General features: G+C 36.6%; 1 protein-coding gene across 1 annotated transcript; it reads left to right on the top strand.

Annotated features, from left to right (window-relative positions):
* The first annotated feature begins 355 nt into the window (after positions 1-355).
* OSGIN2 (oxidative stress induced growth inhibitor family member 2) lies at positions 356-14,164 on the top strand. The gene is made up of 5 exons (XM_010562005.1): positions 356-505; positions 5,265-5,401; positions 8,002-8,193; positions 8,833-8,924; positions 10,926-14,164. The coding sequence occupies exons 1-5, from the start codon at positions 439-441 to the stop codon at positions 11,971-11,973; spliced, it is 1,536 nt and encodes a 511-aa protein (XP_010560307.1). The 5' UTR covers positions 356-438; the 3' UTR covers positions 11,974-14,164.
* The last annotated feature ends 3,377 nt before the right edge of the window (positions 14,165-17,541 follow it).

Raw genomic sequence — 17,541 nt, 5'->3', positions numbered from 1 at the left:
AAGGATAATGAGGATGAGTTCTGCTGTGTGTGGGATCAAAATAATGCTTGTTGGTTATACTTTGGCTTCGTATAAACTGAAATTAGAAATCTGCAGCTCTGCAGAGCCATCTGTGCCTTTTTGTTGTCCTTCTGTAGACTTTCTAGGAGAAAGTGGACTTTTTAAAAATCTTCTGTTAGAAAAGCTGTGCTGAAGAGTAAAATTTTGTAGATTGGATGAAGCATATCTGTTTTGGTCTCAGTTTTGCTAATTCCGTAGCTTTTAAAGTAAACTTCATTTTTGAAGAGACTGTTCTGACAACAGTTCAACTGTTTCATTTTAGTTTTCTCCCATCTGTCCTTCTTAATTAGAAGTTACAGCGGCCCTGAAACCGAAGGACAGCTTTTGAATTCCTTCGTCCAGTATTTTGGTGACAGCCTCGGGAGGAAGATTAAAAGAATGCCTTTAATTGAAGAAACTGTTCTGCCTGGAGACTCACTCCTTACTCTGCCTGTAGTAATAATAGGTGAGTTTTTTCACTTTTAAGATTCTCTGTCACTGCCATTGCCTTTATAGACCTTGCTGCATGAAGTCATTTATCGTTAAATAACAAACGCTTAGCATCCTTACAGTGAAGATGTTTATCAGAGTAACACAGTTGTTATGATTAACAACAGTACCATAAAATTATGTTAAGGAACTTGCTATTGGAGTATATTTTAATTCAAATTGTGCTTTGACAAAATGAGCCACATGATTTGGCAGCAGATAAGTGAGTCTTAACGGAAGAACTGTTTTGATTCTAGTCTTGATCACATAGGGTTTGATTAATGTGATAGGTCTACATCAGGTTGCATGGAGGTTGTTGATGGTGCGCCAGTATAAGTTTGTGGGGTCAGATGGAACAGTGAAAAGCATCATGTAAAATGTCTGCTGTATGTTGGTTAGATGCTAACCTCTCTCATTAATTGCCTTTTTCTTTGTTGCATCCATCACTAACATCCGAATATTGTCCCATCTTTCCCGAATTGAATCCAAGTCAGTTCAACCAGTTTAAAACAATAAACTGTAGTCTTAATTAAATAGTTAAATACTTGTGCTTGCTGAATGACAGGATAGCAGAGGGAGCAGGCTCCTTAGGTACAGAGCTTAATTGGGAGTGCTAGGATGATTTGTATTGGGCCAAGGTTTTTCAGCAACAGCTGCTCACCAGCTCCTTACTGCCATGACTTGATGAAGGGATAAAGAAAAGATCTGGAGTAAAGGAGGTTTTCAGTAATCTAGTCCAAAGCTGTTGGGACTACAGCAAACCAACAGCTTTAACTGTACCTGCAAACAAGCAGAGATTCCAGAGAATCATGTTTCAACGTCATGTGCTTGCAGTAAATCTCCACAACTTTGAAAGATTGGTGTTTTTACAGCGCCTGTTCTCAAAGCTCTCTTCATGATAGCTTAAAATAGTGCTCATGTAATAGACTTACGTGGATGTGACAGACGTGAATCACTTGCTGAGTTCTGCATCATAGTTGAAGAGCAACAGTTTCTTGGCATTTTGTCAACCTTAGTATAGGTTTGCCATATGGTTAATGACTCAGTTTTCACTGTTTAGTTTTTCAGATATGCATTATGCAAATACCTGTGCTCAATACTTATTTTGTCTAGAGCGCCTTTCTATGTGCTGACACCAAACACAGCTGCCTTGACTATTTCTCCATGAAAAACAAATACATAGACCAAATGCTTTTTCACAGACATGTTTGAGACACTTCACAAGCTGATCTTCTCCATTGGCAGCCTATTATCAGTAATTAATTGGCTGTCTGAAGAGCTTTAAAAGGGATCTAAAATGATTTAATAATGTAGTAGAAGAATACAAAAAGAGCTGTCATCCCCCCCATAAACACGCACTGTCTACTGGTTTAATCTTCTCTGTGTGATTCCTGTACAGCTGGAGTTAAACATACTTTTAGCTTCCTAGTGCCGCCATCTTCTCCTTGCACTGTTTTATTAATCAAAAAGAAAAAGATGGCACATGTATAAGCAGTTAACTTAATGATGGAGGAATAACTTATATTCCCCTTTTTTTAACTTCACCATCCCCTTTTTCCTTGTATGATGCCCAATTTAAGATTTGATTCTAAGCTTGTGCTGCATATTGTACTGCAGTTCTGCATAGAGTACTAAGCTACTGTGGTAATATTAAGTAACTTCTGTGCTGTACAAGTCTTCAAGAAATTCGGAAGAAATGGATACATTCCGTTTGAATGAGTTGGGACTGAAGAATTTCACGCTGGAGCTTTTAAGTCTACAGTATGTTCTGTGCTAAACACTTTCACCTTCTGCACTAGTTTTGATCATTACTGTGTAAACACAGTTTTAAATTTTCATCCAAATAACGTGTCTGTTACGATGTTTGAAGTTGATTATTTGCTTTAAATTTAGACACATAATGTAAAAATGATCATATTGTAGTTTACTGTTGATTAGGAGAAGCTTCTGCTGGTATTCAAACAAAATATTAACTGTTCCTTAAATGAACAGGGCCATGGGGTTTTGGGGTATATTGATTGTATATCTAAAGTTTATATAATAGTAGTATCTCTCAGTTGCGATCTGAGCTGTTGTTGGAGGTATTGTGTGTAAATAAAGAGCAAACTCCTCTGGTATAAATTTCTCATTTAAAAAAGTTTTTGTTTGTTTGTTTTTTTCCCCAAGGATTTTCTGAGAAAATCATAGCAAGTCTAATTGCAGACCTTGCAGCTGAATCTTCATCTTGTGTGTTCTTGAGAGCATATCTACAAGGGAATTTCTTTCCCTTGGACTCAATCTGCTCAAAGAATAGGAGCTGGGTTTGGATCGGCTTTCTGGATGGTCCCCGGGGAGTGGCTAGGGAGCTCAGTGACAGTAATTCACCTTAACATAATCCCATCCTCAGTAATTTCCTTGGCCCTTGCCAGTCTTTGTTTTGCAACTTTTGTTATCCATTTGGTTTTTTTTAGTCTTGCACAGTAGGAATAATCTTTAGCATGGTGCCCTTGGATATGGCACGTATTTTCCTCTTTCCATTGTGGATTAGCTTCCCTTACAACCTACTAGGAAAAAAACCTAGCTGTGCACTTGTAAAAAAACATATTTCTTTATTGTGCACAAGATGTAATTCTGAAACCAGGTAAGAATTTACTCAGTCATGGCAATGCTCATGAACTATTGGTATAATCAGAATGTTTTCACAACTTCATATGATGTTGTTATGGATGGTTTCACCGTATTGCTGAGGTTCTCTCTTGCATCCATCTTATGTGGCAAGTGGGTGACAGGAGGGGGGCTTGAATGTGTTTTAAGCTTTAAATTCCTGGACTGAAGCATACCCAGCTATCTCATGCTGATCTAGTTGTGGGAGGGTAGAACAGTGTGAGAGTAAGGAAGAGCATTTTTACTGTCTGAAAGATTCTTTATGGTCTTTTTTGTAAATGGCAAAATAGGAATCAAAGTGGTTTGGGAAATAATATAGGAAGGATCACCAATATTTAAACCTTTTATTACAGACTTTTGATTTAACTGTCTTGAAGATCCCAGTGATGGAAATCCATGGCTTTCCTAGACAGTCTTCTTCCAGTGCTTTGTGGTCCTTACAGTACACAGGCACTCTAATGCCTTTATTTTTGCCTCCATATTAGGGTGTAAAAACTAAATTGTTTGGTAGGAGCCATTGTGCGTCTCACATACTTATTTGGGTTCTAGGCCTTCAGAGAAAACATGCTTATTGAAGATTTCTTATAACTTAGCAATCTCAGCCTTTGAAGAACTCATCTGTAGTGAGCCTAAATGATTTTCTCATAGCCCATGGCTGTGACTGGTCTACGCGCAGAGTGTTGTAATAAAGTATGGGATATACTGCCACTGGGGACCAGAGTGATGAGTGTAGCCTGGTGGAGGAGGAAGAAGAGATCCAGTGTATGAAGAGACCAGGAATGAACAGGGTCTCAGCAAACTGATGGGGGATTTAGAGACTGGGAAATCAGAAAAGGGAGAAGAGACAGGCATTGGAGAAATGGGATTCTTAACAGGTGATGGAAATAGTGTCTGCAAAGGTGATGGGGAACAGGAAACGGGTAAACTCTTGAGAAGGAGAGTTGAAAAGGTAGGAAGTAAGAGCTAACATCCTAACAAGTGCTATATAAAAGCATGAATAAATTAGTAACTTTAGCTTGGGATTTGAATAGTGTCTGGTAAATACCATGTGTGCCACTCTAGATGAAAACAAAGACAAAATACTGAATACTGCCTCATTAGGAGAACACTGTGCTTTTCATTCAGTTAATGAGGAAGAGGAGCTATAGGAATAACAGTACATAGTAACGTGTTTAAATTCTGTATCATACCACATACTTTTCTGACTTTAGCCTTCCCTAGCTTTTGATATCTGACTTTACAACATGAACATTACTTCTTTATTTGCATGTTATAAATATGGTCCCCTACTTTATTTAATACTAGTCAAATAAATAGAAATAATTACCATACGGTAATGTTTTGGTCCCATCAATTTCACATCTTTAATAACATTTTGAAAATAAGTTAGTATATTAAAATTGCAATAATGCACATGTATGAATTATAAAATGCTACAGAAAGGATATAGAAAGATGTTTGAATTGATATTGTTGCTGAAGGATGAATGTGGTCTTATATGAGTTTCTTGTACTTCACTTATCTACTGTATCTGTCTTCACTCAGCTTCACTTTTACATTGCTATTGTGCTGTGTCTGTAACTTCTCATCTGACTTGCAGTCTTCAGCTTTCTGCTTGCCTCTTTCTTCCTTTCATTTTATGGGCAGACCTGAAGAGCATATGCTCTAGATAGTCTTTCTGTTCTGTGTTTTACAGTACCCAGTGTAAATGGGAACGCAAAGTTGTAAGATGGCAATAATGTTCGGGTATCACTTTGATTGACAGACAGACCAGATCTTACCCATTGGGCCATTTTCACACAAGAACAGTGAATTTGACATACTAAATTATGAAACTCCTTTATATCCATTTTGTTTCATGGTAAAAACAGTCATACATAAGTTCCTTGTTATCTGAAAAAGGTTTTGCTCAGTTTATTTGGAAGAAGTTCCTATGGTAGGCTTTATTTTACTGTGAAGTTTATAAGGTGCTTTGAATCAGGACAGTATGTCATTATACTACTTCAGTATGATTTTGTTGCTGCTTATTTAGTGACTTACAAACTTTAGGTTATTGACATTTTTACTGAAGCAGTAACTTCTTTCTTTAATAGGAAATGGACCTTCGGGAATTTGTCTTTCTTATCTGCTCTCTGGATACAGGCCATATTTATCTCCTGAAGCTATACACCCAAACCCCGTTCTACATACAAAATTAGAAGAAGCTCGACATCTTTCCATTGTTGATCAAGTAAGCTTTGTTTGCCATCTTGTCTAGCTCTTTTCCTACTGCAAGCTGGATTATGAAACCGTAGGCTTTCTTTAATAATCCTGTGTAAATGCTTTTGCAACTTACATAAGTAGTGCCACAGACAAGAAAAGGCTTAATATTCTCACCCCACAAAGAATTAGACCCCAGTAAAGCTCAGTAACTGTGTGGCCTCAAACAACTAGTTTTATCTCTCGGGCTCTCTTTTTTCTATCTGTAAAATAAAGAACAGTATATACCTTCTTCAGTGGCTTGTTACAAATTATATGTAGGGCACTTCAGATGAAAAGCAATGCATTTTAAGAACTACTTATCCAAAAAAATTCTGCAGATTGCATTGTGAAGAACCAGCCTACTTACCTAATGTTATTTCTAAGGCATTAATAAATTATTTTGTTATTCTGTTAATTTAAATAGAATCAGCTTGTGACCATTAGATCCAATCCTGGGGCATGTGGTGGTTTTTGTGGTTCTTGAGGGCTCTTTGTTTGTGGTGTTTTTGGTTTTACAATCTGCCCTTTGTTGTGTTCTTACTACTTGCCTAAAGTGTCTAAAGCACCACTTGGTCAGTGAGTAGCTGATGCAGGAATTCCAGCTTTCATGTCCTAGTATGTTTGTGTGCTATCATCAAAGAACACATGCTGCTAACATACTTCAAGTACACATACTTCAAGTTAAAATGTTACTAAATAGTACAATTCTGATTAAGGCTTCATTTTTAGTAACATTAGGGACATACATCCTCTGTAAACACAACCCGTTTTTCTTTCCTGAGCAGTATGCATCCTTCAGTGTTTGCGTTGCACTCACAATTGCTCTTGTGCTGTATCTGTTATCCTCGTATACATACAATTTTTCTGATTTAATTAGTTAAATTTTCTCCATTTTTCTCCACACTTGTCCATTTGTTTGCCATGTTATCATTGATATCTACTCTACTCACTATACTCCCAATGGATTACTTACAATGCTATCACTAACTGTATTGCCTGGGTGACTAATTTATTTGAAATACAAACATGCATATGTGTTTGTAGTGGGGAGGTAGGGGTGGTTCGGCTTTGGGTTTTGTTTTGGGGTTTGGGGTTTTTGTTTGTTTTTGTTTTAGTGCTGTGCTGTTTGCATGTCATGCTTATCTTAGGTCTCAAGGCTTATTTTTTTGGCAGGAGAGTAAGTTGCCCACGCTTTTGGCTACAGATGTTTGTTTCATGTATTTCATCCTGGCCTGACCTGCTGATATTTTCCCAATTTAGGAAGCTAAACTGTCCTGTCTTTGTTAGCAAAAATTGGCTTTACAGCCAATTCTTTCTTCAAATCTTTATTCTCTCTTCAAATATTTGCTATTACATCATGAAATTTTTAGAACACGGCTGATTAATAGCTGCTGAAATGTGAACATTTTACAAAGTTCTAGAAATTGTTCTCAACATTAACTGCTTTGTAAAATAAGCCTAGTTTTAATTAATTTTAAAAAATAATACTTGCAATACCTCCATTATTTCAAAATATAATAAAGTTAGTGACATGCGGAAAACAGACTCCACAGTCAGTGAGATTGTAAAGTAGGTATGTTTATTCAGCGCTGGGCAGCACGGGGGGTAGTCCCACCAAAGTCGTACGCACCTGATTTGGCAGTTCACTGTAAATTTATACAGTCAAGTGTTACATATACATAGAGTTTCGCAATACGCCTATACATAGGCATTACCTATCCCCGCTTCCTATTAAAATTAGCTCTAGGAAGTCATTTCCATAGTCTCCACTCAACTGCGCTTGCGCAGTGCCTCCTTGTGGTGGTTGTGAAGATGAAGGCTGTATGTCTTCTTCACGGTGAACTCTTAACCTTCTGTCCCTGCGCAGACTCAGTTGTCCCTTGGCGTTTGTCCAAATCACAAGGTCGGTCTTGGCTGGTTCTTGGAGTTACTGCTGCTTCTCCTGTCCCAGCCAGCCTCAACAATGCAAGCGTTAAACATCACTTCTCATCCCCTTGGGCCATGTCTACCTCTATTGAAACTTCTTTAACTTCATTATAAGCTAGATAATTATTAAACAATTCTTTTCCACATTCATGTATCTACTATATCTGCTAAGGTTTCTTTGGTTCCCCGTCTCATTAGTGTCAGAACTACCTAAGAGCTGTCAAAGGGGCTTTTTTAATGTTTTTAGATTCCAAGTTTGCTTTATCAAAATGGGGCTTCTAGAAATACTAGCAATTCTTTGTTAAAAGCAGTCCCCTAGCTATAAATGTAAATGTTACTAAGTTGCTCTGATCTCTGAATGTTTGTCCCTATATTTCTTTTTCTACAATGAATTCGAAATACTGACCTGCCTCGGTATTACTGTGTTATTAACATGTAATTTTTAAATGAGTGAAATGTATTATTCAGAGCTATAGAAGAACTGAATCATGGCAGTTATTTCTGAAAAGTGTTTTGACTGAATCTCTACATTAAACTTATCTCTACTTAAAATGCAGCTTGAACTAATTGTGGTTTCTGTTGAAATTCAACTTCATGGTATGTCAGAATACCATGATGAACAGTAAAAGTTGCATGAACGTACCACTTTTTTTCATACTTTAGGATCTGGAGTACCTGTCAGAAGGCCTCGAAGGACGCTCTTCAAACCCAGTTGCAGTGCTTTTTGATACATTGCTTCATCCTGATGCTGACTTTGGGTATGACTACCCGCCAGTTTTGCACTGGAAGCTAGAACAACATAATTATATTCCCCATATAGTGCTTGGTAAAGGACCACCTGGTGGGGCTTGGCATGTGAGTAAAAATTTCATACCACTTCTAGGGTAACTTGATAATTTTGTGGTTTGGGGGTTCTTCTTACTGCCTAAGGCTGTTGTAGATAGTAATGGCAATTGCAGTTTCAATTGCTCAATTACCAAAGCCCAGATATGTTGTGGAGATGAGAAAGGAAGGAAAAAGTTGTCCTTCATCTGGGGATTTGTGAGCATGACTGTTGTCTTATGTGTTTTTTTATTGGTTTTAATTTAATGAATTATAATGAAGAGTATTTTCTATGAATTTTTCTCTTGTCTGCCTTGTTTCCAGGTGCTTTTATACAAAATCTTAAATCTTAATGTGTTCGTGTGCTGTTGGTTTCACTTTTTTTTCTTCTTGTTTTGTATTTTAAATAACTTCCAGTTATTATTTATTTAGTTCCCCTTTCACTTGTTTGCTCTTCACCTCTGCTTTATTAGATCATGTAGTTGCGCATTAAAATAGTATCTAACTGTAACACGAAAATAGTTCATCAACACTTCATGTAAGGCCCTGGTATTACGTTATGTTCTGGTATTTTATTGCTCTAAATGAGTACAAGGACAACTTCACTGTGTTTTACATAAATGTATCCGTTTGAAATGTATCTGGTCATGCATCTTGGGTTTTTCTCCATAGTCCATGGAAGGCTCTATGCTAACAATCAGTTTTGGAGACTGGATGGAATTGCCTGGCCTCACCTTTAAGGACTGGGCAGCTAGCAAACGCAGGTAAAGGTACTGCATAATGTATTTGGGAAACCTAGTTGCTATAAGAATCCAGATAACATTAGTTTATGAACTGGAAAACATTCAAACATCATTGTTCACAGGAGGGCTTCTTTTTTTGTTTATGAAATTGCCTGATGGCACTGGAAATTATTCTGCTGTGTGTACTCTGATGGAAAAAAATGAACAGTGCTTGGCCAGAGTAATTGCTTTGAGTGCACTGAAAGCATACATACTAGCAGTGGTGTGTTTTAGCAATGTTTCACAAAGAAGCACTGTTACTGTAAGCAGTTTCAATCAGAGTTGAAGGAAGATTGAGGGAGGAATTTAAAATCTACATAAGTATTGGAAGTTCCTCTTTCAACATGGATGCAGCTTAAATTGCTGTGCATACTAGATTTCTTGTAATTCAGGAAGTTGTATATTTCAGTATTTGCTTTTACAGGCAAAGCTGCAGCATCTGAAATGTTGCTACCTATGAACTTTAATTTTAAGAGCATAATTCAGTATTTCCCAATGTTATTTTCTAGTATTAAGTTTCTTGGAAAAAATTCAGAGACAAAAAATTACTGTCTTGTACAAGCTCACTGTTTTTATTTCAGTTATACAATTAGTTCACAAAGGTTTGTGTCAGCAGATGAACCTAGGAACACTCTACATAAGCTTTTTCTAAAATTTTAATTTTCCTGACTTTCTTCTAGCAAAATCAAAGGAAGTTGTTCTTGTACCACGTATGGCAAAAGAAGTAGAATTACTTGGGCATATGTCTTTAAGGGCAGACTTATTTCAGGACAACACTTATAGTGAAGAAACCGTACCTTTGTTCTTTAATCGCTTTCTTAGATAACCACAGTAATCTTGCCTCCTTATTAACTGGAATCCCATAAGCTGCTTATTATCTGAAGCTAACTTGTTTATATTACAGTTTTCAACAATACTAAAACCAGAAATGCTGACCTGTTATACTCCAATTAAACATACTTAAAAGTATTGACGATAATGAAAACTTCTAGTCATGTAAAATAGTTTCCTAAGTTTCATTCTAACAGGTGTCACACTGTCGCATTATCCTCTTCAATAAATATCTCATCAGGCTTTTCATAGTAACCTGAACATTTAAAGGTACATACGGTATTTCTTGTTAATCTATAAGAATGAGTAGCCCGATTTCTTGTAAATATGCTTTTAAGCGTAATTCAGTGGCAATCCTGATGTTCACTACTGTTTCTTTTGCCTTCTTCCTAGAGCTTATTTCTAAAGAAGCAGCAAAATTCATGCACCTGTTCAAAATAATTACATTTTCAGCTTATTTTTTATAAATGAGAATGCAATAAACATGGCAAAAGCATAAATGTAATACCAGGATTGCAGTGCAAAAATGGGTTTTATTGGACACTTGGACATCATCATCCTGTTATGTAGTTGCATTACAGTTCTGTCATACTTGCTTTGTTCATTCCTGTGATATGGAACTACTTAATTTGGTACTTACTGAACTTATCTTTACCCAAGGTCTTTTGCAAGGTATAATGAAGAATACTTGACTCAAGTAATGTATCAAACCTAGAGTTTCAAAATTAGTACTTAACAATTACTGCGATCCTTAATTACTTACATCCTAAGTAAGTGTATTCTCACTGAGTACAAGGTTAGCCAATATTGTATTGCTGACAGTCGTGATGCTAAACTGGCTTTGTAAAACACTTCCATACAGACCTACCGTGATACTGTAGAGTTTTGTTACGCTTAGCTTGTTAATCACCATAGCACTTTACATTGTAAAGATTTGTAACTATTAAAAAAAAGTTGGCTTGTCTGGTATATCAGGAATCAAGAGAACAAATAAAACAAATTGAATGCGTTTAAAGATATGGCACTCGGGTGTCAGTTACACTGAGCAGATTGAATCCTCTTAAATTTGACTGTCATGTGGTATGTCACATATGATATTCAAATTACCGATAAGGTCTAAATATTAACTGGAACCATTCAATTTTGTTTCAGAAATATAAAGAGTGATCGAGTAATACCAGAGGAAATAGCTTGTTATTATAAACACTATGTTAAAGTCATGGGCCTCCAAAAGAATTTCAGAGACAACGTTTACATAACATCAGTATCCAGGCTTTACCGAGGAAAGGATGATGAAGACAGAAATCAACTAAATGAAAATATTTCAACACGGCATTTGGAAATGGAAGATGGACAGAAATCACTGATTAAGAGAAACTGGGAGGTCAGGGGTTATCAGCGAGCAACAGATGGTTCTCATGTGCCCTTCTGCCTCTTTGCTGAGAATGTGGCTCTTGCCACAGGAACCTTTGATTCTCCTGGCCGACTACAAGTTGAAGGAGAAGACTTTCCTTTTGTGCTTCATTCCATGTCTGACTTCGGAGCTGCTATCAGCAAAGGAAAGTTACGTGGGAAGACAGACCCTGTGTTAATTGTGGGTGCTGGACTTACAGCAGCCGATGCAGTACTGTGTGCCTACAACAACAACATCCCAGTAATCCATGTGTTTCGTAGAAGAGTTACCGATACAAGTCTAATTTTCAAACAGTTACCTAAAAAGCTTTACCCTGAATACCATAAGGTCTATCATATGATGTGTACTCAGTCCCATACTGTGGACTCTAATCTACATTCTGCTTACACTAGTTTCCCTGAACACAATGTACTTTCCTTCAAGCCTGAAATGAAATGTGTTCTTCAGAGTGCCTCTGGACTGAAGAAAATTTTGAAGTTTTCTGTAGCCTTAGTTCTGATAGGTTCTCACCCAAATCTTTTCTTTCTAAAGGACCAAGGGCATGGCATAGGGCATCACTCTAATCAGCCCATCACATGCAAGGGGAATCCTATAGAGATTGATCCATACACTTATGAATGCACTAAAGAAGCTAACCTCTTTGCTTTAGGTCCTCTGGTGGGAGACAACTTTGTAAGGTTTTTAAAAGGAGGTGCACTGGGCATTGCACGATGCTTGGCAATAAGACAAAAGAAGAAACATGAATTGATTGAAAGTGGGGATGGAGGAGGTGATGGCGTACCATAAATGAGATATTAGAAACTTTCACATACAGAATTACAGACATAGTCTAACAGAATACTCACTGACAGCGAAAGTTGATAGCAGTCACATTTCTGTATACAAGTAACCTGCGCTTGTATTGCTTGGTAAAGGTTGCTGATACTACAATACTTCACCTTTTCAAAATACAAAAAATTGATCTGCTATTACAGCTGATCTCTACTCAGCTGGAATTACTTCCAGATAAACAGAAAATGAGACTAACTTACATTGACCTGCCTGTCATCTCTTGCTCAGCTAAAGGAGCAGACTTCTCTGGGAAAAGCAATGCCTACCAGAGCGGCTTTACATTTTAGTGTCAAATGTGACAAAATAGTCTTACCATGAAATTAAAAATAACTTCTAAAAGCAGAAATCACTTTACTTAGTATGAAGTGATTCTTGGTCCCAAAGCAAATTTGGAGCCTTCTGCTTGAAACAAGGATTTTATTTATTTGCCATAGTAATACAAATACTTGGAATGAGCACTTAATAAAATGGTTTTCACTATAAGAACGATTTCTGTAAGGAAGGAGTATTCCTCAACAGTTATAAATTATCCTATTTGATAATTGGAATAAAAGAATAAGCATTCACATTTAATCTTTAACGCATGTTTTGACACAATCCATTAATGTTTTTTCACACTCTGCCTAGAGTCGGGTGAGTGCAGAAAGACTAACATGAGATGTTCCCCTACAGTGATATGTACATTTCTGAGAATACTCATTAACGTAAACAATAAAGTACTGATGTAAGTGCTCTTATTACAGTGTCAATATAATGAATATCTAGTGTACTACTGAAAAATTAAGTACATGAGAAAACGTAAGGTTTTTTTGCTTCCTAGCTCAGGAAGACTGAGTGGGATCACTTGACTGATGAAGGTGGGTGATAGATATTCTCATCTCCCATTTGACCAAGTATTGGGTTATTTCTCTTTTTTGCTAGAGCAGCACGTAACACTAAAACTATTTTAGCCTGCAGTTTTTGAAACTTGAAAAAGGGTTATATCTCACAGCCAGCTAAAAAATAAACAAGCCAAACCCAAAACAAACATGCCGTAGTTTTATAAATCTTAAAGCTTGTTACGAAAGACAAAGACTTAACTTGTACCTACCTCTGAATTGAAGTTTCACTTTTCTGCTCCATAATGTAAGACCTAGATTTCATTTGCTGTGTTTTAGAGTAGTTTACCTAGACACACTCATGGGTTATTAACCATAGTGAGGTAAGCAACAGCTAGTTAGAAAACTTAAGTTATCTTCCAGAACTCTCAGTAGACAAAAGTGCTTGGTTTTAACTGATTTATTACCAAACATTTTAATTCAGGTCCAATGTGATGGAATCAATGTTATTTAATTTTTTCTTTGGGGCTTTTTTGTGTTGAAGAACGTCATGTTAGTTTAAGGTACTGTATTTGCATTTGCATGATTAAGATCTCCGTATTAGAACTTAAATAGATTTTAAAAAGGAAATTAGGCTTAGACTTTGTGAAACTGCTAGTGCTTGCTGGTTTCCCACCTGTCTAACTTTCCTAAGTTGTAGATACCTGTATGCAATAAATGCCTGTTTTCTGTGCCTACTGAATTACGGGGTTCTGTGGCTACTGCAGGCCTTTATGCATCTGAGTAAGTTACTCAGACTTTGGACATAAAAGTTGAAAAGGTAAAGTGTGCAAGGATTAAAATGACTGTATTTTCAATGGAATTCCAAAGTAATTTATGAAATGATGCTACTACTAATAATAAATTTTTGTTTAGAGCCAACTTAATAGCATAAACAAATGAAGCAACATTTATATTAACTTCTGCATTGCCTACATGGTTGGATTTAACCATGCATTGTCAATACTAGTTAAGATACTTTTTTATACTGATATTTGAGCTGGTTTTAATTATGCTAAATTCTAGTCTTATTTTCTTCATAATTGAATTGAGATTCTATAATTTGCCACCTTTGGCAGAAACTGTGTATATATAAATCTATCCTAAACCTGTGATACCTAATAATTTTAACGGAGAATCAGTGTTATAAGTGCTAAATACTTGATTATAGAATTTTATTGCAGTTAATATATTGGAAATACATCTGTGCTCTGATTAAATTACTTCAGTTTTGTGTCAATATAAATGTCCGAATACAACATACCGTGGCATGTTACTGATTTTTCATTTGTCATGTGAAACATTTAAAATGCCAAGAAAACAAAGGAAGCAATTTACTTAAACAGTTATTTTGCAAAAAGGGGGAAAAAGCTTCAAACAGCGAAATCTCTAGGCTCAGCTGCTGCAGCTACTTACAAGCTGTGTGTGTTGTAGTTGACAAATTTGTAGCAGAGATTTTTGTCCTGTTATTACACAGGTATCTTTACTGCAGTATTACAGCACCTTGAGGTTCAACTGTTTCTGTTTTGGGGGTTTTTTTGTGTTTTGGTTTTGTTTTTAATCAATCTTGCCAGTATTTTTGAGATTAAAAAATCACATGTGAGACCCCTTAGTTGGGTAGAGAAATTTTCCTAGTGGTCATGTTTATTAAGCCAGTGTAAAACCACTTTTTTTCAACCAAGTCTTTACTAAAAAATCATCCTGTTTCTTCTAGGAATTGCTAGGTTTAAAGTTGTAGCTGGACTTCCTCACTTTTGAGTTTCTGGGTTTGAGAGAAATTTCTGTTTCTCTCCTCTTTGGTATTTTGAGAGAATAAGAGATGTAAAAATTCAAGCTTTGCCTTAGGGATAGTTTTACCTAAAGCATTGTATCATATTTACTGCATTTATTGTGGATTAGATGTTGGCACTGAATAGTTGTCTTTTGGGGAGATACTTTGTTTCTCAGATTTAAAAAAAACCCAACATTTGAATTTCCTGTATGTTATAATAGTTCCCAGAAGGGAGACTGTTTGCTTCTTTCAGTGAGAAAGATAAGCTTTTAAACATTACAGATTTAAAAAGGATGCTTACTACTTAAGCTTTATTACTAAAATACAGACAGGAATAATGTAATTTTTAGCTAAAGGAATTTAATTTGGATTTACAGAATTTGTAAAGGTATGTTAATGCATACTGTGTATTTTCTCATAGGCTAGTGGGAAAATGTCTCTTACATTTGGGTTTAATTCTTAATGCTGAATGTGTCTCCTAGCTAAATTATTGCGAAGATTATTTTAAGTAGTATCTAGCGTTGAACTGGGACTAAGAATTGTCATAGTAGCTTTCCCTAACAATCTGACTCCTATGTGATTATTTAACAATAGGTGCTTGTTAATGAAGGTACCTGATGGGGCAGTAGGAAGCAGCACAGCCTTTCTTTTGGTTTCCAGTAGATGACTGATATCTGCTTAAAACATTTTCCACAAAAGAGTAAGGCTAAGTTTTACCCTAGTGAGTAAACACAGAAATCCTTTCTGCAGGTAATCCAGAGAGAGTGGTGACGATAACATTGGATCTCTCTCTCTCTGCCCCCCCCCGACCCCCCAATTGCATTGCCTTGGGCTAGCAGCCTGGGCTTGCCAGTCAATGCATGGGAAGAGTACAGCTACACATTGAGTAAGGGACACCGAAGTGCGTCCCACAGCTGTAGGTCCCTAGTCCACAGCATGTAGGGAATTGTTGGGGTATACTGTATTTTCCTTTTGGCCTCGTGAGTGTAGGCACCTTTTTTTTTTAATGATTAATTTCATAGAGTGATGGTTGCATAATGAAAAATACTAATTTTGTAGAAGGAGGTGGCTGTAGTTTCTTTCTCTCACAGCTCAAGAACTGTGAAAAGAAGGCGAGAGCCAGAAAGCCAGAGTGCTTATTCAAAGCTGGAGGAAATAATAAATTAAGACTCAAACTTTGAGGCAGGCCTGACCTGCATATCCAGTTGAAAGGAAGAAAAGGCCATTTTTAGGCCAACTACACGAGAGAGAAAGAAAGGGTGTAAAATTTGCAAACCATGAGTCCTCACTAATAACAAGCGATGACCGGTGAGGAACGATGGAAGGAAAGCAGCAAAGAATCTGAGCAATATGAACTGCAAACCTATGGGTGCTGAAGTGAATCCATGCAATGCTGATAGGCTGGTGGTGTCCCATCCTCCTGTGTCAGATCTGCACACCACAACTTTAGAGCTCTGTCCTGGAGCTGTTAATCTAACATGTTGCCATATATTTTTAATTGGTTATTAACTGAAGTTACACTGAAGTGCAACACATATCTATGAACTAGAAGCAACTAGGGCTGGATCAGTAAGGTGGTGGCCAAAAGATGAGACTTGGCTCCTCTGGTACCATGTTTTCTACTTCTGAGAAAGCAAGCAGCTATTTTCATGTAATAGTGGAATCTATGCTTAACAGTGCTATCATCCAAACATTTCTAAACAGCAAGAGGTAGCAGACATATGCCTTAAAGGCAGCGGATTATTCGATTTCATTATCATCCATATAGTAATGACTTAATTTTGAAGAAGTTATGGAACAAAAAAATGCTAAAAGGTTTACACGGTTACATTTTAATTTAGATAATATTTTAGAACCTAACAATAACAATATTCTGTCATCATTCTGGATTATTTTTTAAGGTGAGAGCAGGAGGGGAGCACAGTAACTCAATTGGACGCAAAAGCTTTTTGGAGATTTACTTTCCCCTTTTCCCCTTGCCCAACCTGAAAGAAAAGTCATGCTTTGTTTGAAATAATCATAATACCTGATTCTATTTAGCAAAAACAATGGAAACTAAAACATTCTTTCACAGAGAAAGGAAAGCTTTGGTGACATAAAGGACACAAATTTGAAGCAAGGATATTGAATTATAAACAGCTCTTTTTCTGAAAAAGACCGTATTTGGGGGAATATGGTACACTTATGGTGTTTCAGTTTAGCTAATTTTTGAAGCTTGAATTACACAAGGAATTGTGAGGTCAAGGATGAATTTGGTGTAAGGAACAAGGATTATGGGGAAAGAAAGCATTTATAGTATAATTTATTAATTATAGTGAAGCTAAGCACTAGTTTAAAGATCGCTTTGTCTTTGCAGACACCAGAACATTTCAGCTCAAGCAAATGCTGAACTTGAGCTCACATTACACCTGTCTGCATGCTAGGTGATTTTCTAACAACAAACATTTTCTACTTATAGGGTATATTAAGCCAACTCTTAAAACCTAGTACTCATCAAAACCAGGAAAAAAGCTATACTTCATATTTGTAGCTCTCCTATCCTTTTGAAATGACTTGTTCTGGAGACTAAGTTAATCTAATTTGCACTTTCCACCTCCATCTCTTCATCCTGAGATCACTGACTGTGTGTCAGCGTACACTGGATGTTTCAGTAAACTAAAATTTAGGTTCCTGTTCCTGGACACCCTCTGTAGACTTATATACCAGCATAAAGAAAATGAACAACTAGGTTTGTTATGTATTCACAAAATATTATGGAATCCTGGCATTTTTAGGTTCTTTTTTAACTAGGTTTATGAAGAAAAAATAGTTGTCCACCAATACAAAGCTAGAGACAAGGCCATCAAAGAGATTTGATACAGTACCGGGGGATACTCTGAGGAGAAAGAAATGGTT

Source organism: Haliaeetus leucocephalus, unplaced genomic scaffold (assembly GCF_000737465.1).
Source record: "Haliaeetus leucocephalus isolate CR32 unplaced genomic scaffold, Haliaeetus_leucocephalus-4.0 Scaffold152, whole genome shotgun sequence".
Taxonomy (NCBI): Eukaryota; Metazoa; Chordata; class Aves; order Accipitriformes; family Accipitridae; genus Haliaeetus; species Haliaeetus leucocephalus.
Note: the sequence above shows the minus strand (reverse complement) of the source record. Positions and strands in the feature narration are given on the sequence as shown.